Source organism: Lutra lutra, chromosome 4, assembly GCF_902655055.1.
Source record: "Lutra lutra chromosome 4, mLutLut1.2, whole genome shotgun sequence".
Lineage (NCBI taxonomy): Eukaryota > Metazoa > Chordata > Mammalia > Carnivora > Mustelidae > Lutra > Lutra lutra.
The window spans coordinates 89581161-89608797 of NC_062281.1; the positions used below are offsets into that span (position 1 = coordinate 89581161).

Genomic DNA, 27637 nt, shown 5'->3' on the forward strand with positions numbered 1-27637 from the left:
ACTGAGCCACTCCCGCCCCATGACATAATTTAAATTTCAATAATAGCAGTATTTAAGGATTGGCTAGCCAAATTCTGAATTTTTAAAATTTGAGAAAGTGAGACAGCATAAACTGGGGAGAGGAGCAGAGGAGAGGGAGAAGCAGGCTCTCCACTGAGCAGGGAGCCCCACGCTGGGTTCCATCAGAGGACCCTGGGAGGAGGATCCCCCCCAAGGCAGACACCCATCCCACTCAGCCGCCCAGGAACCCCCAAATTCTGAATTTTTAAGTCTGCTCCCAGGAGCTTATGGGAGGAGCCAGCTCCTGCGCACCACTGGCCTAGGACAGTTCCTCACCTTTCCTTTCCCTTTTCCTTTCTTTCCTTTCTTTCTTTGTCTTTCTTTCTTTCTTTTCCTTAAATCTAAGATTTTATTTATTTGAGGAAGAGAGCGAGCACGGGAGAGCACAAGCAGGCCGGAGGGCCGAAGGAGAAGTAGGCCCCCTTGAGCAGGGAACCCCAGGAGCAGGGCTGGATGCCAGGACCCTCCTGACCTCCACGGCAGGAAGACTCTTAAAGGACTGAGTCACCCAGGGGCCCCTGGGGCAGTTTCCTGAGGGAAGTACCAGGTGATTTCTGGTAACTTCAGGTGACTTCTAACTTCGTGACTCCCACTGAAAGAGAACATCCTTTTGTGCACCTTTAGTATTCTCCACAAACAGATGAAGAAACAGAGGCCAGGCGTGGAGAGGAGTTTGAGCTCAGGCCTGTCTCCAAGACTACAGATGAACACGTCCTTCAAGAGTTCTTAAGAGTTTTCTTTTTGAAAAAAGCAAGACTTAGGACTTTTAGCTCTGTCTGGGGCTTTAAGGGGGCGGGAGACCCCGGGCAGCGGAAGAGGCTGAAAAGGAGCATTTTACACGTCTAAATACACTCAGTAGTTTGAAGGCTCTCTACAAATCAATACCAGTCTGATCCCAGGGAACGTCTGTGGCCTACAAAGACCTCATCGCTACCGCTCGGTGCGTCCGCTCCCACCCGCCGGGGGCCCTTCTGTCTTCCTCCGGAGGGACTTCCGGGTAACACGCCCAGAGATCCCAGCGCCGGGCGGGAGGGGTCGGACCGGGGGGTGGGGACGAAGGCAGGCTGGAGCTGCCGGGCTGTGGGCTGACCCTCCTGCCCCCGCCCCTCCGCTTCCGGGGCCTCGGTCCCCTAGCCTTCCAGCCGGGTGGTTTAACAGTAGTTGGCCGGGACCTGGCGAGAGCCAAGTTTGACGACACCAAAGGCCACCGCCCCGCCCGCCTCAAGCCGCGCCCCCTTGGTCACGTGTTCCCTCGGAGAATGGGAAGAGTCTGTGGGCCCGCGGCCGCCAGGCCGTTTGTGTCGAAACCCTGCGCGCCCTCTGAGCGATGCTGCGGAGCTGCGTCTACCGACTGCGGACACCGGGAGTCCTCTGCGGCCCGCTGGGAGGCGCGTCCCCGCCGGCGAGGGACTCGTGGCCGCTGCCTGTGAGTCCGGGGGCGGGGCGTCGGGAGCGGGAGGCCGCGCCAGGACAGCCTGTGTCTAGGGGGAGCGGGTGAGGACGGCCGCGCTGACCTGTTGATCCGCTGACCGCGGGGTAAAAGCTAACGTCAGTGCCAGACGTCGTTGTTAGCGGGGTCGCTTACAGCCCTGAGAGCCAAAGGCCGAGAGGGACAGGAAGGGGACACCGGCGTGAGGCAGCCTCCGGGATGTTGGACTCTGGTCTGCAGGTCGGGGAGGATGGCTGCGGCTGAGACCGATAAAGAAGCGGTCATGGGGGCGCCTGGGTGGCTCAGTGGGTTAAAGCCTCTGCATTCGGCTCAGATCATGATCTTAGGGTCATGTGATCGAGTCCCGCGTCAGGCTCTCTGCTCAGTGGGGAGCCTGTTTCCCCCACCCCTCTGCCTGCCTCTTTGCCTCCTTGTGATCTCTGTCAAATAAATAAATAAGTAAATCTTAAAAAAACAAAAACAAACAAACAAAAAAAAAACGGTCTCGTTTGGGCAAGGTCAGACAGAGAGACCCGTAGTGAAGTTGGGGTCTGACCTAGGCAGTACTGCTCCTGACCATTACAGTATGTGCTCGCCAGAAGAGCGGTGTCCCTTCTAGAGTTTCATCCTGATCATCGGATAATTGTCCCATAAGCCACTTTCTCAACTTTAAAGGCTATTGTAAGAGGAAAATGAGGCAACGTTTAATGCACACTCTGTACTAAATAATGCTTGTTCTTACTTCCCTATGTTTCGCTTCACTGAAGTATTCAATTTTTTTTTTTAAAGATTTTATTTATTCATCTGACAGAGAGAGAGGGAGAGATCACAAGTAGGCAGAGGCAGGCAGAGGGAGAGGGGGAAGCAGGCTCCCTGCTGAGAGCAGAGAGCCTGATGCCGGGCTCAATCCCAGGACCCTGGGACCATGACCTGAGCCGAAGGCAGAGGCCCAACCCACTGAGCCACCCAGGCACCCCAGTATTCAATTATTACTAATCGAACCCCAACAACATGCAAGACATTGGTCTTCATGATATAAAGAATAAGAAAACGGTTTCTCTCAAGGAGCTCACAGTCTGGTTTGGGAGAAAAGGGTGAACGGCTGTAATAATGAAGTACTAAGGGAACATGGAAGGAACAGTTCTGTACTGAGCAAGAACTGCAAGCTGTCAGACCTTTCTTTTAAAGAATAATGTGTGCAGACTGGTTATTAATCCTATACCATCTTTCACCTGGGAAAGAAAATAGGCTGTGCTGCTCTCACAGCAAAGATAAATTTATTACCTTAATTACGTGTTGGTGCCTTGTAATCTGTGTTGAGAATATTTAACAATAGTATTTAGAGGCTTTGTAAGTCTTTTTTTTTTCCTGTTCAGTAACTTAATCTTAAAAGGAAACACATTAAAAAGAAGTCATAACTTCAGTTAACAAGTCCCCCTTAAAAAACATATAACTAAAGACTTTTCCTCTACAGAGAGCTACAAAAGGTAATGATTATCCCTAACATTTATCCCTCACGTACACAGTCTGTGCTGGGAATTTGCAAATGCCTTTACATCAAGTATCTCTTGATTCCTACCTTGTTGAACTGAAACTTTTTATTTCTCACAATATCACAGTGTTCATCTGAGGTCCTACACTCTACATGCATCTAAAATTAATAGATTACTCCTCCTCTTCCCCCTCCTAACACACACAAAGACTAACAAAAATCTCCTTTCTTTCCACCCCAATCTGCAAAGCTGCAATTCTGGAATCATCCAAGGCTCTCCTACTACTTTTTCCCCATGATCATTCTCTCTCCACATCCCTTGGTCCCAGTATCTTAAAAGTCTCTTAATCTTTTTTTCCCCTTCATTTCTCTCTATCTAGTTTGGCTTCTAACCATATCTCATCTAGATCTTTGCAACAGTTTTAACAGCTTTCCCTGCCATTTTTCTCACCTAGCAATTCATCTTTTACACCAGAGAGTGGTTTCTAAAACCTAAGTTCATGTTACTGCTTTGCTTAAAGCTCCCCATAGTGGAAAAAAGTATTTTATCATTCAAATAGCACCTTCATGGTTTTTTAAAGACTACCTTTCTTTAATGAACTTCATCCTAAGAAATAACATTTGTGAGATTGCCGAATATGACATGTTATTTATGTCCTTTGATAATAGGCATTCTAAAAATACATATGCTGTAGTCCTTGTGCTACCTAAAATCAGCTTTCATTTTGACGTTTGGAAACATTGACCTAGCCGATGAAATCTAAGCCCAGTGTTAAGGCCACAGAGGCTCAGTGGTGAGTGTTCCCCTTCTACTTTGCCATCCACGTCTGGCTGCTATTCTCATTGCACCTTACATCATGAGGACTGAAATCCTGGCAGTTCCCCAAGGTGTCAAACAGTTGTGTCATCTCTCTGTGCCTTTGCTTGGTATAGCTCTCCCATTCTGTCCTTAGTGCACTTCTTACACTTTAGAAACCACTCCATCAGACCTCATCCCTGTCACTCCTGTGTCTATAATGTACTCCTGTTACAGTATTTTTCACACCTGAGGCTGCCACCACTTGAGGGCAGGGCCCAAGTCCTCTTCCCGCTCTGTCTCAACCAGTTCCTAGCACCAAACCAGGTATATAGCAGATTTTTAAAAGTTCACTGCATGGGCGCCTGGGTGGCTCAGTGGGTTAAGCCGCTGCCTTCGGCTCAGGTCATGATCTCGGAGTCCTGGGATCGAGTCCCGCATCGGGCTCTCTGCTCAGCAGGGAGCCTGCTTCCTCCTGTCTCTCTGCCTGCCTCTCTGCCTGCTTGTGATCTCTCTCTGTCAAATAAATAAATAAAATCTTTAAAAAAAAAAAAAAAATTAAAAAAAAAAATAATAAAAGTTCACTGCATTTAGTTGAATCCCACACTTCAAAGTTAAAATCCAGTAGGACAGCCCACAGCCAAGGGGTCATTCTAGTTCCTAAAAGTCTTCAATTATCTCTCTCATCCTGGTCCATAAAAAGACGCTGGAACTGGTCCATCCTAGAGTTGCCTGTTTAAGATTTTATTTATTTGTTTGACAGACAGTGAGAGAGCACGGACAGGCAGGGTAAGTGGGAGAGGGAGAAGCAGTCTCTGCACCCAGCAGGGAACTGGATGTGGGGGCTCCGTCAGGACCTGAGCCAAAGGCAGATACCTAAGGACTGAGCCACCCTAGCTCTGGTAGAGTTGCCTGTTGAGACCTGTAGATGAGCCAGATCCTACAGTCTTTTCTACCTCTCAGCTGACATGTATTGCTCAGTGCGTATTTATCTGTGACTGCTTATATCAGTTTATTTCCAGAATTCATGTACTTTAAAAGCCATGTGATTGAGACTGGATTCTAAGGAAATAATCCAAAGCAGAGAAAAAGCTATATTCAAAATTTTCCAGTGAACATTCTTACTTAAAGCTGCAAAAGATTAGAAACGCTTTAAATGCCTAACTTAAATGGTTAAGTAAATTATAGTACAGGAGTCTAAAGGACTATTTTTCTGCTGTTGAAAATGGTGTTAATTGGGGCGCCTGGGTGGCTCAGTGGGTTGAGCCTCCGCCTTCAGCTCAGGTCATGGTCCCAGGGTCCCATGGTCCTGGGATCGAGCCCCACATGGAGCTCTCTGCTCAGCGGGGAGCATGCTTCCCCATCTCTCTCTCTGCCTGCCTCTTGGCCTACGTGTGATCTCTCTCTCTCTCTCTCTCTCTATCAAATGAATAAACAAAATCTTTAAAAAAAAAAAAAAGAAAATGGTGATAATTGAGATTAAGGACATGAAAAAGTGGGTACTACATAATTTTAAGTGGTGAGGCAGAAAGGAAAAATACATTTCTTACTGAAATTACGAGTGTATCAAGAAAGGTTACATTTGGGGGCCTGGGTGGCTCAGTGGGTTAAAGCCTCTGCCTTCAGCTCAGGTGATGATCCCAGGGTGGTGAGATAGAGCCTCGCATCGGGCTCTCTGCTTAGTAGGGAGCCTGCTTCCCCCCCCCCCCCCCCCCCCCCGCCTGCCTCTCTGCCTACTTGTGATCTCTGTCAAATAAATAAAATCTTCAAAAAAAAAAAAAAGTTACATTGAAGGGCCCCTGGGTGACTCAGTTGGTTAAACATCCAACTCTTAATTTCTGCTCAGGTCAGGATCTCAGGGTCCTGAGATTGAGCCCTGAGATTGAGCCCTGTGTCAGACTCCATGCTCAGTTCAGTGGATAGTCTGCTTGAAATTCTCCCTCTTCCTCCCCATCTGCTCCTCTCCCACCCTCAAGCTCCCCTGCTCTCTCATAAATAAATAAGAGAAAGATCACATTAAAGAAAAGTTGGTAGAAAGACATAAACATTTATCATTGTCTTTTTTTTTTTTTTTAGATTTTATTTATTTGATAGTGAGAGACACAGAACGAAAGTGGGGTGGGGGGATCTTGGAGAGGGAGAAGTAGGCTTTCTTCTGAGCAGGATGCCCAATCCCAAGATTCAGGGATTATGACCCCAGCCTAAAGCAGATGCCCCAACATCTATCATTGTCTTGAGATGGAGAAATAATGGTGGATTTTAAAAATTGTTTTATTTTGGGGGCTCCTGGGTGGCTGCCTTTGGCTCAGGTCATGATCCCTAGGTCCTGGGATCAAGCCCCACATTGGACTACCTGCTAGATGAGCGGCTTGCTTCTCCTACAGCTTGTGCTCTCCAATACGGGGACTCTCTCCCCCTCTAAAACTGCTTTATTTTTGAGAGAGAGCGTGCATGTCCGTGAGCTTGAGTTGGGGGGAAGGGCAGAGGGAGAACCAGGCTCCCTGGAGCCTGATTCAGGCCCAATCCTGGGATCCTGGGATCATGACTTGAGCCAAGGGCAGACACTTAACTGACCGAGCCACCCGCGCACCTGTAAATTGCTCTTTCTTTTCTTTACCAAATTTTCTGAACTAGGTTCTAAAGAGATGAGCAAATTCAAAGCCATAGGAAAAAAACAGGTACAGATCCTGGGCTAGGGTGGAGTAGTCTTAACCCTACTCACGTTACCCTCATGAAATTGTTAACTTCCTTCTCCTCAGCCAAGGAGTTTTTAATCTGTAGGGTTTTTGAGACCGGCTGCCTGTATTCTCAACCGTCAGGCCAGGATCAGAGCCAGCTAGGTAAGAGCCAGTGGAGGTGTCATGTATCATGTGTCAGTGGAAGGCTAGTTGGCTGGTTCTTCCATCATGGCTCAGCCTTACTGTTTTGGTTTCAGGTGTGGTCCAACTGTTAGAGATACATTGAATCTAAACTGAAAAGGGTGACAAAGTGGAATGCTGTAGACTTGATAGCTTCTGTGATCTTAAACATTCCAAGATTTCTGCTGAAGCCAAAAAAAAAAAAAAGAGACCCCAAAAACCAAAAACAGTTTTCCTTTCCAGTACCTATGGCCATTTGCTTTGTCCTGCTCCTTAATAAGTCACCTTTTCTCCCCCTCTAGGACCTGGGACCTCTGCACCATTCTACTTGCTGCCTGGGCACAGGAGTGGTAGCATGGCCCAGTGCTGCAGAGAAATAGCATGGGTGGAAGCCATGGTTACGATGACAGCAAGCACCTGTCTGCCCAACCTCTGCCCCCTCTTTTTATTCTGTTTCTTGGTAATTGGCTCTGTCACTCACTGTGTTGCATAGGTCAGAAACCTGGAGCTGGTATTGTCTTTTTACTCTTCCCTTACTCATTATCTGCTTAATGCGGTCATAATTTTTCACTTGGGTAAGTTATCTCTAAAAGCCTTAACACAGGAGTCCCCAGATCCAGTCTTGATCCCTCCCATTATCTTTCATATGATGGCCAGATGAGATCTTGTTATTTCCCTATGAAAATCCCTCTGGGAACAACTGCGGTTACAGACCAGTTCAGGCCAACTAGCATAGTATGGAAGTTTCTCACAGCCATGCCCTTATCTGCATTTCTGCAGCCATCTGCTCTTCCCCTTGCACTGAAACAAAGCCAAACTTCTTTAGGCCTTAGTTTCATCATCTGTAAAATGGGGATGATAAATTAGTACCTACTTCATAAGTATTTGGTAAGTGTGGTTGTCCTGAGGCCCCATAAAACTATGTTATACCTCCTTGCTTTTGCGTATAGTTTCCCCTTGCCTACAGTACCCTTTCTAGCTAGCTAATTTCTGCTGTCTAATTGATGTGGTGAACGAAGGTAGAAGAAAAATTACTAAGTTTCCTTACTATACCCCATTAACAAGTCCTTGAAACAGGCAGAGTGACATTTCCTCTAGGAACTCAGTTGCCTTTATGTTAATACTTTGCTAAGAGCAAAAGGCAATCTTAATCTAAGCCCAACCCCCAGGATCCTGTAAGGTCTACTTAAACACACAAAAATTCCCTTGGAAACTTCCATTATCTCTACTCCCCACCCCAAGATACATGTTAGCAATCATCCTCTAAGCACACTGCCCACTGATCTACATCTGAAGGGTCTCCTGACTCAGGTTTTATTTGACAGTAATAAATGACCTCTTCCCAACAACAGTCAGCCCCCTCAAGATCCTAGACTTTGCTTCCAAAATTCCTTACAACTTATGGTATATCCCTAACCCCTCCCAACTTGAAGGCATATAATCAGTCACCCATTATAATCCCAGTGCAGCTCTTTCTACCCATGGGTCCTGTCCTTGTGCTTTAATAAAACCACCTTTTTGCACCAGAGATAGCTCAAGAATTCTTACTTGACCATTGACTTCGAAGCCTAACATCTTCCCTACATCAAATCAAGATTCAGGTCAAAAAATTCCTTCCTGAACCACCACCACTGCCCCCCTCCCGCCCTCCACAACAACATCTGAGCTAAATACCTCTCCCTGTGCTCTGGGTCCTGCATACCCCATTAGTAACTCTTTTACATTCATCTGTTTACTTCAAGTTCCTGGTTTACCTTGTGCTTGATTAAGGTGTTGTGTTTTGTTTTTTTTTTTTAAAAGAAAGGGAATCCACAGACCTGAGCTAAATGCTGCTCTGTTATAAGCTAGTTGGGTGACACTGAGCAAATCTCAATCTCTCCTCTCTAGGAGGTTGGTCTGGCTGATTTTTAAAATTTGCTTCTACTCTGAAATGACCACCTTCTGGAAGGCAGCTATGCTCACCACTATACCACCAACGCTGAAATGACCACCTTCTGGAAAGAGGAGAGGCAGAGGCAGCAAGATAGTCTCAGGAAAAAAGAAAAATATGTTACAAGATAGGGTTCACTTCCCATTCTTATTTTTCTCTTCTCTTTCTTCTAGAGGTCATATTCATCAGAGGTTGTTCACGTCGACCTTTCTCTCCCCAACCCCAGCTGGAGCAAGGACATGAGACTCATTTTTGACCAGTTCATGAAGAAGAGTGAAGATAGCTCTTGGAAACGTTTGCCTTCATATAAATTTACATCTTCTAAAAGGCTTGAAGAGGTCAAAACCTTTTTTCCTGGTAGGAACAACCACTCTCTCATAAAGAATATTTAAATGTTAAATATAAAACAGGAAATATTGAGACACTGGATACTGATGTGGAAATGTTGGGGTCTAGAGCCACGGCCAGGAAACAATTCTTGAGGTGTCTTTGGTGCAAAGTGGAGGGGTTTTTTTTGTTTGTTTGTTTGTTTGTTTTTTAAAGATTTATTTATTTATTTATTGACAGAGATCACAAGTAGGCAGAAAGGCAGGCAGAGAGAGAGAGGGAAGCAGGCTCCCTGCTGAGCAGAGAACCCGATGCGGGACTCGATCCCAGGACCCTGAGATCATGACCCAAGCCAAAGGAAGCGGCTCAACCCACTGAGCCACTCAGGCGCCCGCAAAGTGGAGGTTTTATTAAAGCACTGGGACAGGCCCTGTGGGTGGAAGGAGCTGTGGCTGCTGTTGCTCTTGCTCCTCGCTGCTCCGGGCTTATGAGGAGCAAGTGATTTTATACCTTCTGGTAGGGAGAAGTAAAGATAGGGGAAGTTCCAAACGGACTTTCATAAAGAGGAATGTTAACAATCTGGTTATAAGATTTAATTTTATCTACATTCCTTCTGCCTTTGTTTCCCACATTAACATTTTGCCTTAAAGTGTAATTGATAATTGATGAACTACTATTGCTAATAGTATTCCTTTTGTAAGATTTTATTTATTTGACAGAGATTACAAGTAGGCAGAGAGGCAGGCAGAGAGAGGGGGAAGTAGGCTCCCCGCTGAGCAGAGAGCACAATGTGGCGCTTGATCCCAGGACCCTAAGATCATGACCTGAGCAGAAGGCAGAGGCTTAACCCACTGAGCCACCCAGGCGCCCCGATAACAGTATCCCTAACCATAGGTTACATTGGGGTTAACTCTTTGGATTGTGCTTTCTATGGGTTTTGGCTAATGTATAATGCCTGGTATCTATCAGAGTATCATACAGAATGTTTCTATTGTCCTCAAAACCCCCCTGCCCCCTCTGTTCACCCTCCCCACCTTCCCTCTGAACTGTGGGCAATGACTGATCCTTTGACTATATCCATAGTTCAGCCTTATCCAGAATGCCATATAATTAGGATCATACAGTATGTAGTTTCTTCAAATTGTTTTCTTTCCCTTAATAATCATTTATTCAGGTGCATTTATTTTTTCTATAGCACTTAACCACTGTTTGACAGACTGGTTTTGTCTCTCACACCAGGGTGTGAGCTCCAAGAGGGCAGGGATTTGTTTTTTCAAGATTACTTGAGAGAGTGTGCGCACATGTGGGGGGAGGGGCAGAGGGAGAGGGAGTCCTAAGCTACTCTCTGCTATCTCAGAACTCTACAGGGGCTCGATGTCATGGTCTCGGGACCTTGAGATCACTTAACCTATTGTGCCACCCAGGTGCTCTGAGGACAGAGATTTTTATGTTTTATTCTCTCTGGGATCTCCAGTACTTAGAACAGTACCAGCTACCTAGTAAGTGCCTTAAGATATTTGTGGGAAGAAGAGAGGAAAGGAAGAAAGGAAAGAGAAAACAAACCCAGAAGACCTGTTGAAGGTGCTCTACCTAAAAGGTAAAATTCTTTACCTAAAATCTCTGCCCTCATTGAGCTAACACCATAGAGGGGAGAGACAGACCATTAAAGAAAGAAAATACAAAGTATGTCAAATGGTGATGAGTGCTATACAAAAAATAAATGCACCTTAATTTTTAAAAAAAGAGCTTTTTAAACTGACCTAACAATGTTATGGTAGTTCTTTGTATACTACATACAATTCAACAGTTCCGTACATTACTCAGTGCTCATCACTGTAAGGGTAGCTACCCTCTGTTACTGCACATTGCCATCACAGCATTATTGACTGCAGTCCCTATTCAGTTCTTTTCATCTCCCAAAGAGAACTTTTTAGTCCCCAAAATGTGGTGCCAGATCTCTGGTATAGGAATTGGGAGGCCCATTGCTTTCTTTAAAAAAAAAATTATTATTATTATTATTTTTTTAATGAAGTTGAACTAGTTTACCTCAGGTATACATGGAAGATACCTAGGGAAAAGTGAGTAATTCCCCGGGTGGCCTTAGTCACCAGTTTAAATACCAGCTCAGGACTGAAGCAGGGCATGGGAGAAGGGGAGAAGTTGTGGGGAAGTAACCAGGAAAAAGCACAGTAAACAGGATAAGGTTGGTTAGGCAGAATTAACTTGGTGCTTTCTCCATAGATAAGATTCTCTTCAAAGTAGAGCCCTCTTCTATCTGGAACGGGGGAGCACCATTACAAATGGAGATTTCCTTTAGAAATGTAAATTTTCCACTCAAAAGGTTAACTTCTCTGTTTCCCGAGGTTCCCCTGTGTCTGCTGTTCCTCAGAATAATCTTGATGCCAAAGAGCCATACTTTGGGTTGGCGTGTTCTGCTATCCTTCATTCCCGTCTTTGAAGCTTCCCAAGAAGTTTCATGTCTTTGAACCACTCTGTTAGTCCTGAGAATATGTTAGTTAAACAGTTGTGTCTCATTTCAGGAGGTGGTATTGCAGGGGGTGTTCTGCATAACATGAGCAATCAGTCACCTATTTAATAAGAGGCATTTTTTTTTATGGAAACAAAACTAAAACAAAGGTTAATAGTTGGAACAAACCATAAACTATGTTTTTGAGTCCAGAGGACAGTTAAGTCAAGATTTTTAGATAACTGGGCTCAAAGCATCTCAGATGTGAGTGAGGGCCCAGCCAAAAAACAAAATTCAGCTGAGCAGATTTGAAGATCTAACTGGGTTTATTAAACGGTTCATGAATCGGGCAGCACCCCATTTGGTAAGTGGAGAGGGGCTCCCAAGAGTTGTACAGAATAGAAGGTTTTTATAAAAAGGAGGGTGGGGCAAGGAGTTAATAGCAAAAGAAAAGGATTCCAGGCAAGCTTACTATCACCTGGAGGAAAGGGTACTGGGTCTTATCATGTCGATGACCTCATTTGCTTTTGGGGGTGGAGAAGGCCTAGGTAACAGATTACCTCATTGGTGATGACGAAGATTCCTGACTCAGTTAAAACCTTTCTGGGGGAGGCTGACACTGCAGGTAGATTAGATATTAAACCCCAGTTTCAGGATGTCTGGGTGACTCAGCTGGTTAAGCGTCTGCCTTCCAGTCAGGTCATGATCCCTGGATTCTGGGATCGGGCCCTGCATCAGCCTCCCTACTCAACAGGGAGCCTGCTTCTCACTCTCCCTCGCCTGTTCCTCCCTGCTTGTGTGCACTTACTCTCTGTCAAATAAATAAAAGTCTTAAAAAATAAATAAGCAGGGACACCTGGGTGGCTCAGTTGGTTGAGCAGCTGCCTTCGGCTCAGGTCATGATCCCAGCGTCCTGGGATCGAGTCCCACATCGGGCTCCTTGTTCTGTGGAGAGCCTGCTTCTCCTTCTTCCTCTTCCTGCCACTCTGTCTGCCTGTGCTCGCGCTCTCTCTCTCTCTCTCTCTCTCTGACAAATAAATAAAATCTTAAAAAAAATAATAAATAAATTTTAAAAAAAATAAATAAGCAAACCCTAGTTTGGTGACTTGGCCTAAGTGACACTGATGTAGGAAACAAAGGCAAAAGGAAAAAGTAAGGCTAAGATTTTGACTTGTTCTACATACAGATTAGTCTTAATTTGGCTATTTCTGGAAATGAGAGTGATTATAGAAAAATTTATATTTCAGTAACCTACCTTTGCAGATGTTATTGACAATTATAGTTCTCATTGTCTTTGAATGTTTGCTGTTTGCCTAAGCTAGACAACTTGAGGTAAATTTCAGAGAAATTTCTGCAATAGCTCATGTGTAGACAGTTCATGTTTGTCAGAGGTTCCTGGTGTCAAAGCAACCCCAGACGTCCCTTGAATGAAATTGCTATGATCATCACCTTGCCCTTAAAGTCCTGGTAGGAGGGATTCTTGCATTCCCCAGCTTTCCCATTGCATTCTAGACTGTAAAATGGGTGCTGACCTGTGGACTGAGATACCAAACCTTGCCTTGCCCTGAAGAACCCACCATTTTTTAAGATTTTGTTTATTTGACAGAGATCACAAGTAGGCAGAGAGACAGGCTGGCAGGGGAGGCAGGCTTCCTGCCAGGCAGAAAGCCTGATGTGTTGCTCCATCCTGGGATCTCGGGATCATGACTGGAGCCCAAGGCAGAGGCTTTAACCCACTGAGCCACCTGTTAGGTCCCCCAATAATGGGTCCGTGATTAAAGGAGTGAGACTGCTAGAAAGCGAAGGTCAAGCAAAGCTTTATTTCGCACCAGGCATCAAGAATCAGACTGACCGGCCAGGGCCACGCATTTTACAGAGAGAGCGACCTTTCTCTGTTTCACAGACCAGCTTTTAAGGGCAAAGGCCCTGTGGTTGGGCCTGGCCACGCACAGGTGGCCAATGAGATTGTAATACACACAGCAAACTCCACATTCATGTTAGGTCACACATAAGTGACCAATTGAATTACAATTTACCCTATAGTAGACATTTGACCTAGCCTATCACCCTCATTAGAATTGGCATCCAAAGGGCAGGGCCCATACTCCTTGGTAGCTAGGAGACAGTATGCAACCCCCCACTGATCGAATGACTCCACCTGGCCTGACCCACCCTTGTATCTGGGCTTTGTTACCTGAGGCTGGTTTCTGGGACTTATTTTTAAGTCAGTCCCCTGGGGGAAGGGAAGCCCAGACACTTCAAGGGTTACACAACAAGGTTATTGTTTAACCTTAATGGAAGCCTCTGGCTAAATAGGTCCTTACACCACCCAGGCGCCCGAACCCACCTTTTTTTTTTTTTTTTAAGATTTTATTTATTTATTTGACAAAGATCACAAGTAGGCAGAGAGGCGGGCAGAGAGAGAGAAGAAAGCAGGCTCCCTGCTGAGCAGAGAGCCCGATGTGGGGCTCGATCCCTGGACTCTGAGATCATGACCTGAGCCGAAGGCAGAGGCTTTAACCCCGAACCCACCATTTTTAACCCATGAAAAAACATTAGGAAAATTTTTACAAGGCGAAATTGTCCAGTTCTATAGTTAAAGTTGTAAGTGGAGGACACTGACAGAAGACAGTAGAGATAGAAGTTTATCATGGTCTAAGTGACACTTCAACACATGTAGTGTTTACAGCCAACTTCTCTAGGAAATGGTCCCAGTTGGACTTAATTCGTTTGGGTACTGGTTTCAGCCAGTTCCAGAGATCATTAGACTAGAGATGTGGAAAACATCACATTAAACCAATGAGAAGAATCCTCACACGGGAGTCTAAAGATTGGCAGCTATGCTAGCAACTTAGGTGGTTGTCCTGTGCCCCAAAAAGACAACTTTGTATTAAAGACAGGAATAAAGGGAGGGCTTCAAGTTTCTGGGTCTACCATTCTGTCCAGGGTACTACCAGCCAAAAGGCAGGCTTTCTCCTCCCCATAGAGCAGCCCCAGGATAGAGGATTGCAGCCAGAGCAATGACCTGAAAGTGTTCCAAAACGACCATAGTTGTTGAAAAGCCCCTGAAATGATAGTAAAGGAAGAAAGGAGAAAGTGAGTCTGAGAACCTCAGACTTCAGATGAAATGACTGAGCCACACCCTCAGGTGCCAAGTGATGTGGCAGTGTTGGGGTTCAGAGCCAACAGCCCAAAAAGAATTCTTGATGTCTTTGGTACAGAAAGGTGGTTTTATTAAAGCACGGGGACAGGAACCATGGGTAGAAAGAGCTGCACTGGGATTGTGATGGGTGACTGATTATATGCCTTCAAGTTGGGAGGGGTTAGGGATATACCATAAGTTGTAAGGAATTTTGGAAGCAAAGTCTAGGACCTTGAGGGGGCTGACTGTTGTTGGGAAGAGGTCATTTATTACTGTCAAATAAAACCTGAGTCAGGAGACCCTTCAGATGTAGATCAGTGGGCAGTGTGCTTAGAGGATGATTGCCAACATGTATCTTGGGGTGGGGAGTAGAGATAATGAAAGTTTCCAAGGGAATTTTTTTTTTTTAAGATTTTATTTATTTATTTGACAGAGATCACAAGTAGGCAGATAGGCAGGCAGAGAGAGGGGAAGGGAAGCAGGCTCCCTGCCGAGCAGAGAGCCCCATGCGGGGCTTGATCCCAGGACCCCAGGACCATGACCTGAGCTGAAGGCAGAGTCTTTAGGCGCCCCTTCCAAGGGAATTTTTATGTGTTAAAGTAGACTTAACAGGATCTTGGGGGTGGGCTAAGATTGCCCTTAGCAAAGTATTAACATAAAGGCAGCGGAGTTCCTAGAAGAAATGTCACTCTGCCTGTTTCAAGGACTTATAGGCAGTAGGTAATTTAATGTTTTCTTTTGCCTTTGTTTCCCACATCAGGAGCACTTCACAAAGTAACGGTCTTTCCTCCTGGGTGAAGAAGAGTTAGTTATGTCCCTTTGCTTCTGGTAAAGGGTTTAATAGGGTTTTTTTGGTTTGTTTTTTTGTTAGCTAACCATATAGGGAGGAGCTTACTCTTTAACTTTTTGGGTGTATCTCCTATATTTTGGTGGTTGGTTTTTCTACTGTCCTACATAGGGTTTTAGCATTACCTGCAGGGAGTATGTTAGAAGGTAGAGGATGATCAGTAAACTATTCCTAAGCTAAGACGGCACTTTGAGACCAGAAGACAAAGCAGGCCACTCCATAATTTACATAGAGTTTTATTGAGGGTAACTTACAGAGGGATTCTAGTGGAAAACAATCCACAGCAGCTGCGTAGTTAATTCACGAAATCCAGACCTTAGTCCACAGGTTATGTAGAGTGGGGGACACACAGAAGGGCATTGTAGTGAGATCAAAAGGTTTTACACACACCTCCAAAGGCTTCCATGCCCAGTTAGATCTTGGGGCACCACCTGTGCATCATCTCTAACAGATTCATGGGAGGCCAAAATAAACCTCCCTCCTCCCCCACCAATCCTGGCCTTAGCAGGCATTTATAAGGTATATACATTAATCTAGTGGCCCAGAACATGTAGTCCCAAGCAAGGTTACTGAGCAAATGTGAACAAGATGGACGGCCAAAGATGGGGTGAGTATTGTCAGCACAACACTCTGAGGGAACAGTTCAAAAATACCCAACTGACAATGTCTTTTATAGCCGGAGGGAGTGGGGTCTTTTGAGTCTATGACCTAAAAACCAAAATGGTTTTACTTGGGTTAACTTCCCTTCTGAGCCTCCATTCCCTCCTTCCATCAATTACATAAAGGTCAGGTTATTGATTAGCTTGGCATCAATCACAGGTGTGGGTGTTCCTGGCCTAGGCAAGACCTTATTGCTGCTCTACGCAGTCCTTACTGCTTGAGGGGCAGTTTTGGTTCCCTAGGCAGGATACTTTGCCTGGAGGGCTTTTTGCCTGCCATAAGAGATGAGCTGGAAAGAAAACTTCAGGTCAAAATGGAGGTAGTTGAAAGCCCGCTTTGAGCAGTCTCATTCATTTTCCTTGTGTGCAGTTTGACGATCTCTGGTGATGTCATCAGGTGTGAACCCTCTGAATAGCCCAGCTGCAACAGGCAAGAACATCGTCCACGCATGGCTGTTAATGGTGATTTCTAGGAAATTTCTGTCAGGTTGTCCAGTTTCAGTTTGCAGGACTTCAGGAAAAACGGTTTTGTTCTTAGTGATTCCAAGTCAGAAGGCTGGAAGAAAATTAGATTTGGAGAGTCTTAATCAGATATTTGAGAAAACCAGAAGAATTTAGGGTCCAGGTCAGTTTGCAGATAGATAACAACTTCAGAGTCAGCGACAGCACTGGGATCTGATATCCACAGAGGTGTGCTATTGAAACATACTTTTTCTCTTCTGCAGTCATCCATTTGTATCAGAGATAATCGCAGTAAGACTAACTTGTTTGCAAAATAAATCTGGTCTCATTAAACATGGCCTGATTGTTTACATAGCTACCATGAGAATAGTTATTGGCCACATGGGTTTTTTGGATTTGCCTTTTTTTTTTTTTTTTAGATTTTTTTTTTTATTTCAGTGAGAGAGAGTGTGAGTGAGCACAAGCAGGGGAAGCAGCAGAGGGAGAGGGGGAAGCAGGCTTCCTGCTGAGGAAGGAGCTTGATGCAGGGCTCAGTCCCAGGACCCTGGGATCATGACCCGAGCTGAAGGCAGATGCTTAACCAACTGAGCCACTTAGGCGCTCCTTTGCTTTTCTATGGAATCTCCGATTGGACGTCTATTTTATTACTATTTTATTTGCCAGAGAGAGAGAGCGTACACACAAGCAGGGGGTGCAGCAGGCAGAGGGAAAAGCAGGCTCCCTTGTGGGACTGGATCCCAGGATCCTAGGATCATGACCTGAGCCAAAGGCAGCTGCTGAAAGAACTAAGCCACCCAGGCATCCCTTAGATTGTACTTTTTTTTTTTTTTTTAAAGATTTTTACTTACTTATTTGAGAGAGATCATGAGAGGGGAGAAGGTCAGAGGGAGAAGCAGACTCCTCGAGAGGCCGGGAGCCTGACAGGGTCTCCATCCGGGACTCTGGGATCATGACCTGAGCCCAAGGCAGTGGCTTAACCAACTGAGCCACCCAGGTGCCTCCTCAGATTGTACTTTGAAAAGCCACTCAAGGCCCGAAGCCAAGCCAAGGACTCACTGTCCTTGCCTGCAATACCTATGAATTTGAATGGATTCCTCTCTTCTCAGAGCCCCCGAAGTTTTCTGAACTTCTCAGGCTGCCAGAAGGGGACCATCTTTATCCATTGTGATGCTGGAAACCCAGTAAGCAAGATACCAGGCAGTGTTCTGAAGGGCTTTTATTGGCTCTATAAAGTCAGCCTTAGTTCTTGAGGCTGTTTGGTCATGTCTGTGTCTGTTATAAGGAACAGATTATCTGCAAATAAATACATAATACCATGAAAATAATACTTAATAAGCATTTCCAAATTCTGATGAGATCAGGTAAGGAGAAAGATAAATGTTTCAGTTCTGTTTTTCTTCATCAATTCATTTAGTCCCTTGTAATTGATTATTGTTTTGCTTGATCCTGGTGATGAGGGAACTGAAGCCTGGTTGAGGACAAAGCAAAAGGCTGACACCTTGCAACCTCCCCCCCCCCCCACCACACCCCACTCCTGGGTGGGACATATGTGACATTCTTAGGACTCTCCCAGCTATCTAATAGCTTGCTAAAAAGGGCAAAACGGCCTTGGCAATGGCTTGGCTTCTGGTATCCCATATCTTGTAGGTCCTCTTTAGCATATGAAAGTTCTGTTGAAACCTCCCTTTCCCTTACTTCCCCCACCCTCGTGGTACAGAACCTGCCACTCTTCACAACCCAGGGCAGCATCTTTCTGCCCACTGGTCCTGTCCCCGTGCTTTAAAAAACCACCATTTTGCACCAAAGATGTCTCAAGAATTCTTTCCTGGTCATCGGCTCCAGACCTCACCCCACCGAACCTCACTTACATTCTAAAACTTCATCATAGGCAGTTTTGTGAGTTGAGTTTTCCATTAGAGTTAAGGAAATTCTTACCCAGTTCAGTGGTAAGATCTTAGTTTATCAGAAACCTATGCATATCAGAGTCCTTTTCTTGAATTTCAGAAGACCGAGCACTTGAAAAAATCATCAGTAAAACTGTAAATGACAAAAAAGACTTTAAAATGGCAATGGTTTTAAAGATCTGATGAGAGTTCATTCTAATGCAAATGACAAGGAAATGTGGTTATTTCTGTGGCACAGATTTTTAAGATAACTAGAATTATGACTGATAACATTATACCAGAACAGAGCAGATCGCCAGGAATTTAATCACATGATTTAAATAGTTCAGTATCTCTCCTTTAGAAGACGTTCCAGGAACATGCTGGGAAATCCCAGAATTAGTCTGAGTTTAGAAAGACCTACTTACTGTTTGGGGGAAGTTTGTCAAATATCAAATGTTTTAGAACCTTATTAAACAGGTCACTGTGAAACAGCACTCTTTTAACCAAAGAGATGGTTAAAAGATGTCCAGAGGCGGGGCACCTGGGTGGCTCAGTGGGTTAAAGCCTCTGCATTTGGCCCAGGTCATGATCCCAGGGTTCTGGCGCGCGCGTGCGCACACACACACACACACACCCACCACCACCACCACCACCACCACCACCACCCCCACCACCCCACATTGGGCTCTCCCCTCGGCAGGGAGCCTGCTTCTCCTCTCTCTCTCTCTGCCTGCCTCAGGGAGCCTGCTTCCCCTTCTCTCTCTCTTCCTGCCTCTCTGCCTACTTGTGATCTCTGTCAAATAAATAAATAAAAATCTTTAAAAAAAAAAAAAGATGTCAGAGGCAAACCAGAAGAACACTTAGTTGTTAAAACACCAAAAACTTAACCTCTGTGAATAGAGAAGACTTGGGTTCTCAGGTAAAGACCTGCAAAAGAGAACATGGAGCATAGGAAATGTTGGTAAGATACAAAATCTGTGCTTTCTAGGCAGATTGTTTAAAGGTAAAAAACAAAACAAAAAAACCCTTCCAAAATCTCTTACCAAGAGCAGACCAAGTCTTTTAAGAAAACTGTGTCCTCCTAATTGAGGAAAGGTGGCGAAATTATAACTTTGTACAGCCATTCAGTTAAAACTTAGTTTAAAAACTCTTACAGTAGGGGCACCTGGCTGGCTCAGTTGATGGACCATGCGACTCTTGACCTTGGGGGGGTGAGTTAGAATGCCATGTTGGGTATAGAGATTGCTTAAAAATTAAATCTTAAAAAAAAAAACCCTCATAATAATTTCATTCAGTTCTAGCCACTTTGACCACAAAAGGTAAAGAGTGTCTCTCCCTCTCCCCTCCAACTTTATCTACTTAGTTTGTCCTTTCTTCTCTTTTCATTTGAAACAACTAGTTACTTTACTTGACAGATTTACCTTTTTCTCCTTAACAAAAATACATCCCCACACCTCATACATTTTCTTACTAAAAATACATTCTGCTTGCTTTGCATAGAGTTGTTTCCCTTATTCTAGTACGTTTAATACCATATATTAGAATTCTTAACCTACAGACACCTTAATTTCTAGTGAAAATGAAGAAGTAAGCAGTTAAGAACTGTGTCATGCCAGCATTGTGGAGATTGGCAAATTTGTGAATACATTTCTATAATTTCTAGAAGCATACACTTCTCATAGTACAGTTTTTCAGTGTGGCACATGACATGTTTACTAACAGACCCCAGTATGTTTATTTCTTCTGTAATAAGAAGCCACAAGCAGGTAAACTTAGGCTTAGGGGCACCTGGGTGGCTCAGTTGGGTTAAGCCTCTGCCTTTTGCTCAGGTCATGATGTCAGGGTGCTGGGATTGAGTCCTGCATCAGGCACTCTGCTTGGCAGGGAGCCTGCTTCCTCCTCTCTCTGCCTGCCTCTCTGCCTACTTGTGATCTCTGTCAAATAAATAAATAGAATCTTTAAAAAAAAAAGTTTAAACGAAAAAAAAAAAAAACTTAGGCTTAATACTTTAACAATTAATGTTTCAGTATTTATCTTATTTGGAAATGATCTAGATATTTAATGACTACCCATAACTTAGCAAAATTCTAAGAATGTAAGTTACCAAAGAGATTTAAGAAACCATTTTTAGGTAGACTTAAAATCTAATTATTGTTGTTTATTTATAAATGTTTAGCTTACATCCATTTAATTCATTTGTTCTTAGCAATGTTTACATTATTCATAAAAATTTCATCATCTTAAGTTATTTTTCTTGCTAACAAATTTGTATAACAAATAACAGGAGCTCATTTGACTAGCAAACGAGGTAGAAAAAGTTGCATGGTCTGCATTTTGTGCTGACAATTCTGAAAGCCTATCTTTTTCTGGGTTAGTGCTACTTGTTTTAGTAAACCAACAGTATTTATATTTACAAAAGATTACCCAAGTCATGTGAATTTGAAAAACATTTGGCTTAGTCTCTTTTTTATTTCTGAGTCTGAGGAATGCTTAATTTACATATAAGCCATTTTTTTTTAAGCCAATTAAGTAGAGTTCTTTTTACAGAGTAATTTTGGCAGTGCCACCTAGAGGTAGAAAAATGCCATACATCTAGAACATACATACATAGACGTACATAAACATACAGATAAATGCAAACAGAAATCTTATACTGTTTAGAAAGAACAATTGAATCCAAATTGTATTTCAGGCAGATGGAATAAGTTGGGGTTAACCCACTCAGCTAAAGCTTTTTACAAACATTTGTGTAGAAGACTTTTTTTTTTTTTTTTTTTAAGATTTTATTTATTTGACAGAGAGATCACAAGCAGGCAGGGAGGCAGGCAGAGAGAGGAGGAAGCAGACTCTCCGCAGAGCAGAGAGCCCGATGCGGGGCCTGATCCCAGGATGCTGGGATCATGACCTGAGCCGAAGGCAGAGGCCTTAACCCACTGAGCCACCCAGGCGCCCGAAGACTTTTTTTTTTAAAGATTTTATTTATTTATTTGACAGATCACAATAGGCAGAGAGGCAGGCAGAGAGGAGGAAGCAGGCTCCCTGCAGAGCAGAGAGCCCAATGTGGGGCTCGATCCCAGGACCCTGAGATCATGACCTGAGCCTAAGGCAGAGGCTTTAACCCACTGAGCCACCCAGGCACCCCTGTGTAGAAGACTCTTAAGAGTTTTTCATTTGCCCCATGTCCAAATAGCTCCTTTTTTTCTTTGCAGTCTCAGAGAGTTGCCTGGGATCTGTGGGTCCTGGAGAGCCCCCAGTAGAGGAAAGCAGTCTGAAGCTCAGGTGGCTGTAAGGAACTAAGGGGGTAACGTGGGAAGGGAAAATCTGACAGGAGTGGAGAAGGTTTGGAGAGGCAGGAGTTTGAAGTAGGGGACTTAGCAAGGATTCAGGGAACTGAATGGAAGATAGAAGGTGACAAAAGGAATACAGAAGCAGTAGGAAGGAAGAGGTCCCAGAGGAGCCAATCTAGGGAAATCTTAAGTTTCCCAAAGAAGCCAATTAAGTTCCAAATTATACTTAACTAAATCATGTGAGCAAGAAGGAGGTGGACAGAGCTGGTGGAGCATATAGTCAGCAGGGATTCAAGAAGGGGGTTTCAGTCAGTTGAGAAGTTCACATGGGAGGAGACAGGATCAAATAGAGCAGAGAGACCTTAAAAAAAAAAAAAAAAAGACTCCTGGGGCACCTGGGTGGCTCAGTTTGTTAACAGTCTGACTTCAGCTAGGTCATGATCTCAGGCTCATGAGATGAGATGGAGCCCTGCATTGGGCTGCCCACTGAGTGTGGAACCTGCTTAAGATCTCCTTCTCCCTTTGCCTCCCCGCCCCCAACTCTTTTTCAAGATTTTATTTGACAGAGCACAAGCAGGGGGAGCAGCAGGTAGAGGGAGAACCAGGCTCCCCACTGAGCAAGGACCCCCCCCCACACACACACACACCCGCCAAGATAATGACCTGAGCTGAAGGCAGCCACTTTGACAGCCACCCAGGTGCAGCCACCTCCCACTTAAAACAAAAACTGTCCGTTTCCAATGTGGCCAGGTGTTGACCATTGAGCTTTTTAAAAAATTCCTTTCAGGGGCGCCTGGGTGGCTCAGTGGGTTAAGCCGCTGCCTTCGGCTCAGGTCATGATCTCAGAGTCCTGGGATCGAGCCCCGCATCGGGCTCTCTGCTCAGCAGGGAGCCTGCTTCCTCCTCTCTCTCTGCCTGCCTCTCTGCCTGCTTGTGATCTCTCTATCAAATAAATAAATAAAATCTTTAAAAAAAAAAAAGATTTTCTTTATTTGTGTTTCTCCTTATCTGAATCATTTGGACCCTTTGGTGTAGAGCCTGAGAATCTGTTTTTGTTTTTTTTTTTTTAAGATTTTATTTATTTATTTGACAGAGAGAGATCACAAGTAGACAGAGAGGCAGGCAGAGAGAGAGAGAGAGAGGGAAGCAGGCTCCCCGCCGAGCAGAGAGCCCTATGCGGGACTCGATCCCAGGACCCTGAGATCATGACCTGAGCCGAAGGCAGCGGCTTAACCCACTGAGCCACCCAGGCACCCTGAGAATCTGTTTTTAACAAGCTTCAACACTGGATGCAGTTGGTCCTGGAATTAGGGAACCACTGATTTCTGTTATGATGTTAACCAACTAGAAGTTGAAAGTTCTTTAAACTGGTTTGATCTTCACATTGCAAAAGCCAGTCTTACTGAACTCAACCTTTGGTTTTATCTCCCTTTAAGTGGAGGTAATAAAACCTTTTTAATCTGCCATTTTAGGTGACGCTCTATTGCCCAGTTAGGCTTCTAAATTGGACTTCTGCATTTATTTTTCAAAGATTTTATTTATTTATTTGACAGAGATCACAAGTAGGCAGAGAGCCCAACGCGGGGCTCCATCCCAGAACCCTGGGATCATGACCTGAGCCTAATGCAGAGTCTTTAACCCACTGAGCCACCCAGGCGCCTCTAGACTTCTGCATTTAAAACAGAAACGAACACTTGAAATACCTGCCCTCAAGAGAATGTAAGAAGTATGTCAGACTTTCAGATAAAGTGATGGTCTTCCCTTCCCTAAGGAATGTCCATTTTTTATGGGACCAATCGGTGTTTTTCATAAGATTCCCAAAGGAATCCATGACCTAGAAATGTCAGGAAGTTTAAAGAGTTACACATGTGGATAGTTATTGAGATAAATGTATTAATTAGCTAAATCAAACCAGGATAAAATGGAGACAATAGAATCTGAGAGTTGGGACCTAGAAGATAATATTTAGTCTGGAATATAAGAATGGACCATCAGACTCATTTAGGGAGGGGTCTTAGTCATCATTGCAACTTCCTTCTTCTCTTTCTTCAGATTACTAGCTTTCTTCCTTACACAAATATTTACTGAGCACCTACTGTGTGTCAGACACTATGCTAGCCATTGGGGTATAGCAATGAAGAAAAAAATTGGGCTGCCCCACCCTTGTGGAACTCATAACCCAGCACTCTTACTAAGCCACTGCTGTTGGAAAGAACAGTGGGCTCCCTTGTTTTGGAACGGAAGGAAGGCTGGGACCCACTACTGTAGTCTAACTTTTACTTCTTCTCTTGCTTTCTGTAGTAACCCTTAGGATCATTCATCCGCACTTCCCTTGAACCCTTCCAGTCGTAGGGTGCTTGGGACAAAGGGGCTTTATCCATTCTGGACAGCTCAAATTATTAGTGATTTCTTCCTTAGACTGTATTGAGCTACAGTCACTCTTATGCCTTTCACCCATTTTTTCAGGTCTACCAGCTAGGAACACATAGAGTAAGCATCCTTTCACATCCTTTCATGTGTAGAAGTTAGATACATGCATCTTGCACCTGTGCCTGACAATTCTTGTTGCCAGGTTTCTCTTCTCTGTTTTTTCAGGTATTTTTCCCAGAGGACATTTCACTTTGTTCTTTAAGCCTGGTTGCTTTTTCCAGGGCACGTTCCAGTTTCTCAGAATTCTTAGTGTGTGTTTCCCAGAACTAAGCTTGAAACCATTTATATCCTTTCAGTTTAGAATAAGACATTAGCAGTAGGTGGGTAGCCATGTCCCACTTTCCACTAAGAGTCCGCTAAACACCCTGTGCATTTGTGTGAACTGTTGGTCTCCCTTTTTCTGCACCTGCGTGGCCAACTCGTTGAACCTTACTGAAGTTTATGTATATACCTAATATATTCTTCATTTTTAGAGTCAGGCTATAAAGACCTTTTAGGCTGCTTATTTGCAAATCCAGGATTTGCTCCTTCAATAACTATCTTTTGAGCATTTCTGCTGCCCTAAGTACTGTAGTTCTAGAATAGACCTTAGTAAACAGATGGTAAACAGAGCTTATACAATTTACTCATTATCTTTTAGTCATCCAAACTCATCCCTGAGGATAATTTGGGGATTGTGATGGGTTTTTGTTTGTTTGTTTTTTCTTAAGATTTTCTTTATTTGTGGGGCGCCTGGGTGGCTCAGTGGGTTAAAGCCTCTGCCTTCGGCTCAGGTCATGATCTCAGGTCCTGGGATCAAGCCCCGCCTCAGGCTCTCTGCTCATCAGGGAGCCTGCTTCCCCCTCTCTCTCTGCCTGCCTCTCTGCCTACTTGTGATCTCTGTCCATCAAATAAATAAATAAAATCTTTAAAAAAAAAAAAAAGATTTTCTTTATTTGTGAGAGAGAAAGAGCACAAGTTGGGGGTGAGGAGGGAGGAAAAGGGAGAAGGAAAGAGGGAGAAGCAGGCTTCTGGTGGAGCAGGGAACTTGATGTTGGTGGGGGTGGGGTGGGGTAGGACTCAATCCCAGGACCCTGAGATCATGACCTGAGCTGAAGGCAGACAGGTAACTGAACTGAGCCACCCAGATGCCTCAGGATTAGTATGGTTTTTTACAAAATAACCTTGAGTAGGCCCTTAATGTTGCCTGAGAAGCATTTTTCATTTTTGCCTGTCTGTTCATGCTCCTGCTGTCCTAGAAGACTATATCCTACCTTCTCAAGCCTTGCTTTCAGTTGATCTGCCTCCTGTAACCCTAAGAGAAAGTAAAAGCATTCAGAAAAGAACTTCCATCCACCCTCTGCCTCATTTATCCACTCCCTGCATCTGGGCCTGGTGTTCTGCTTTTTCCTGTTTTTCCTGTTAACGGCTCCTCTTGAGCCTTGTCTCTGTGCACTGCATCCCCCCCACCCCTTTGGCCTACTTACACACCTCCCACTGTGCTGGGTCTTTGTCATCAGTGCCAGACATGCCACAACTCTATCTTTCTCTCTTCCAGTTGCTCTAGAACCCACTCCAGTCAGAATTTTATCACTTCATTGAAACTGCTCTTGTCAAGGGCACAGTGACCTTCACGATGCTAACCAGTGACCTCTCAGCTTTTGGCACAGCCAGTGCCTCCTTTCCAAGGCTGCACACTCCCCTACTTAGCTTTCAAGACCTCACACTCCCCTACTTCATTGGTCCTTTCCTGTCCATGTCTTTTGCCGGTTCCTCGTTGTCCTCTAAGTCTTAATGTTAGGGTACCCCCACATCTCAGCTACTCTGTTGGTAATCCCATTCATTCACATGGCTTTGGACACCATCCAAAAGCTGACAGCTTCCTACTTTACTGTTGAAGTTTAGTGTGTGGGTTCCAGTTGGGTTCCACAGTTTAAAGCTGTATGATCTTGAGCAAGTTATTCCTTGCCTCCAATACCTCATGGTAGGTACTTCAGCATTTGTTGAAAGAACAAAGGAAAGAAAAATAAAACTAGTTTTAACCTAGAAAAATGGTAGAGTTCACAAGTTTCTTTATAGAACTGCCAATAGAGAAAAATAAGAATTACTTTGTTTTACAAATGAAGGGGAAAATTAGTAACTTGTATTACTAACTCCATTCTAGCTCTTCATCCTGTCACACAGTTGAACATCTTTAACAGTATGATCTGGCTTCTCCCCTAACAGCTCTATGGAAGTTTCTTTACTTAAACTACTAGTGACTTAAATACCAAATTTGGAGGGCATTTTTTTGGCCCTTACAGTACTTGACCTCTCTGTTGATCTCATTCTCCTTGGAACTTCTCTCTTGGCTTTCACAAACCTCTCTGACTAGTCTTCTCTCTCTCCTTCCTGCTCCTTAAATACCAGTGTTTTCCAGGGCTCCTTTCCCACATGGTTCATGGTTCTTGCCTGAAACTTGACTCTCTCTGAATTTGGTGTGGGGGACTTGGACTCCTTGTTACCCACACTTGCTTTCAACCATATTTCCTGTTCCTCTTAGAAACCCCTTCCTTTGAACGGGGTTTCTACTATCTGACATTGTCACCCTCTGTGTTGGCTGTCCTTTGCCAACCTCTCCCTCACATACAGAGTATTTCAACACCTGGTTCACCATCTGAGTCCCCATCATTTCAGTTCACTTAGCTTCCTGTCAGCTGTGAACTCTCTTTACCCAGTCCCAGCTGTACAAGCCAGAGACATCCTGAGCCTTACCTGCAATAAGTTAATAGCCTCCGCATTCACACATTTAGACAGTTTCCTGACCATGGTTGTCTTCCTTCCATCTTGCTTGCTTAAGGCTCACAGAAGCAATTCTTTGACCTCATTTGTCTGAACTTCTGGCCTACTCATCTACGAAAACCCCAACCCTGGAGGAATCTAGCTGCATCATCTCTCTCTAACGCTGGGGACAGTCACCTCACCCAGGGAATAAGCTGGTGACCATAATTTTGTAGTGTTTCAGTGGTCTTCCCCTCATTTTTCTCATCCCCATCAATCCCTCCTTTCATCCAGCTGGCAGAATGATTCAGAATGCAAGTCCAACCATGTCACTCCTGCTATCATCATTGCTATCCTGTGTTGTAAAAGGCCAGTGCCTCTCAAATTTGAACATGAATATGAGGCACCTGAGAGTCCTGTTAAAAATGCAGGCCTCAGGGACGCCTGGGTGGCTCAGTTGGTTAAGCAGCTGCCTTTGGCTCAGGTCATGATCTCAGCGTCCTGGGATCGAGTCCCGCATCGGGCTCCTTGCTCGGCAGGGAGCCTGCTTCTCCCTCTGCCTCTGCCTGCCACTCTGTCTGCCTGTGCTTGCTCTCTCTCTCTCTCTCTCTCTGACAAATAAATAAAATCTTTAAAAAAAAAAAAAAAATGCAGGCCTCACTTGAGTAGGTCAGGGTAGAGCCTGACAGTCTGCATTTCTAACAGAACTTACTTTACATCTTTGTTTTCTCATTTCTGTGAGGTAACCTCAGGGTTTGGTAATCTATATCAGAAATTTTGAACTTTTTTTTTTTTCCTAAGGTCTTACTTATTTGACAGATCACAA

General features: G+C 44.5%; 1 protein-coding gene across 4 annotated transcripts in view; it reads left to right on the forward strand.

Moving 5' to 3' along the window:
* Positions 1-1338: 1338 nt before the first annotated feature.
* THEM4 (thioesterase superfamily member 4) overlaps positions 1339-27637 on the forward strand; it is a 44649-nt gene continuing 18350 nt past the window's right edge. For 2 of the 4 annotated variants that reach the window (XM_047727046.1, XM_047727044.1), the window contains exons 1-2: positions 1339-1486; positions 8739-8922. In XM_047727046.1, coding sequence (XP_047583002.1) covers positions 1388-1486; positions 8739-8922 — 283 coding nt within the window. In that variant the 5' untranslated portion in view covers positions 1339-1387. Of the gene's footprint in view, positions 1487-6937; positions 7096-8737; positions 8923-27637 lie in introns of all 4 variants that reach the window. The other 2 variants (XM_047727043.1, XM_047727045.1) reach the window with 2 other exon arrangements.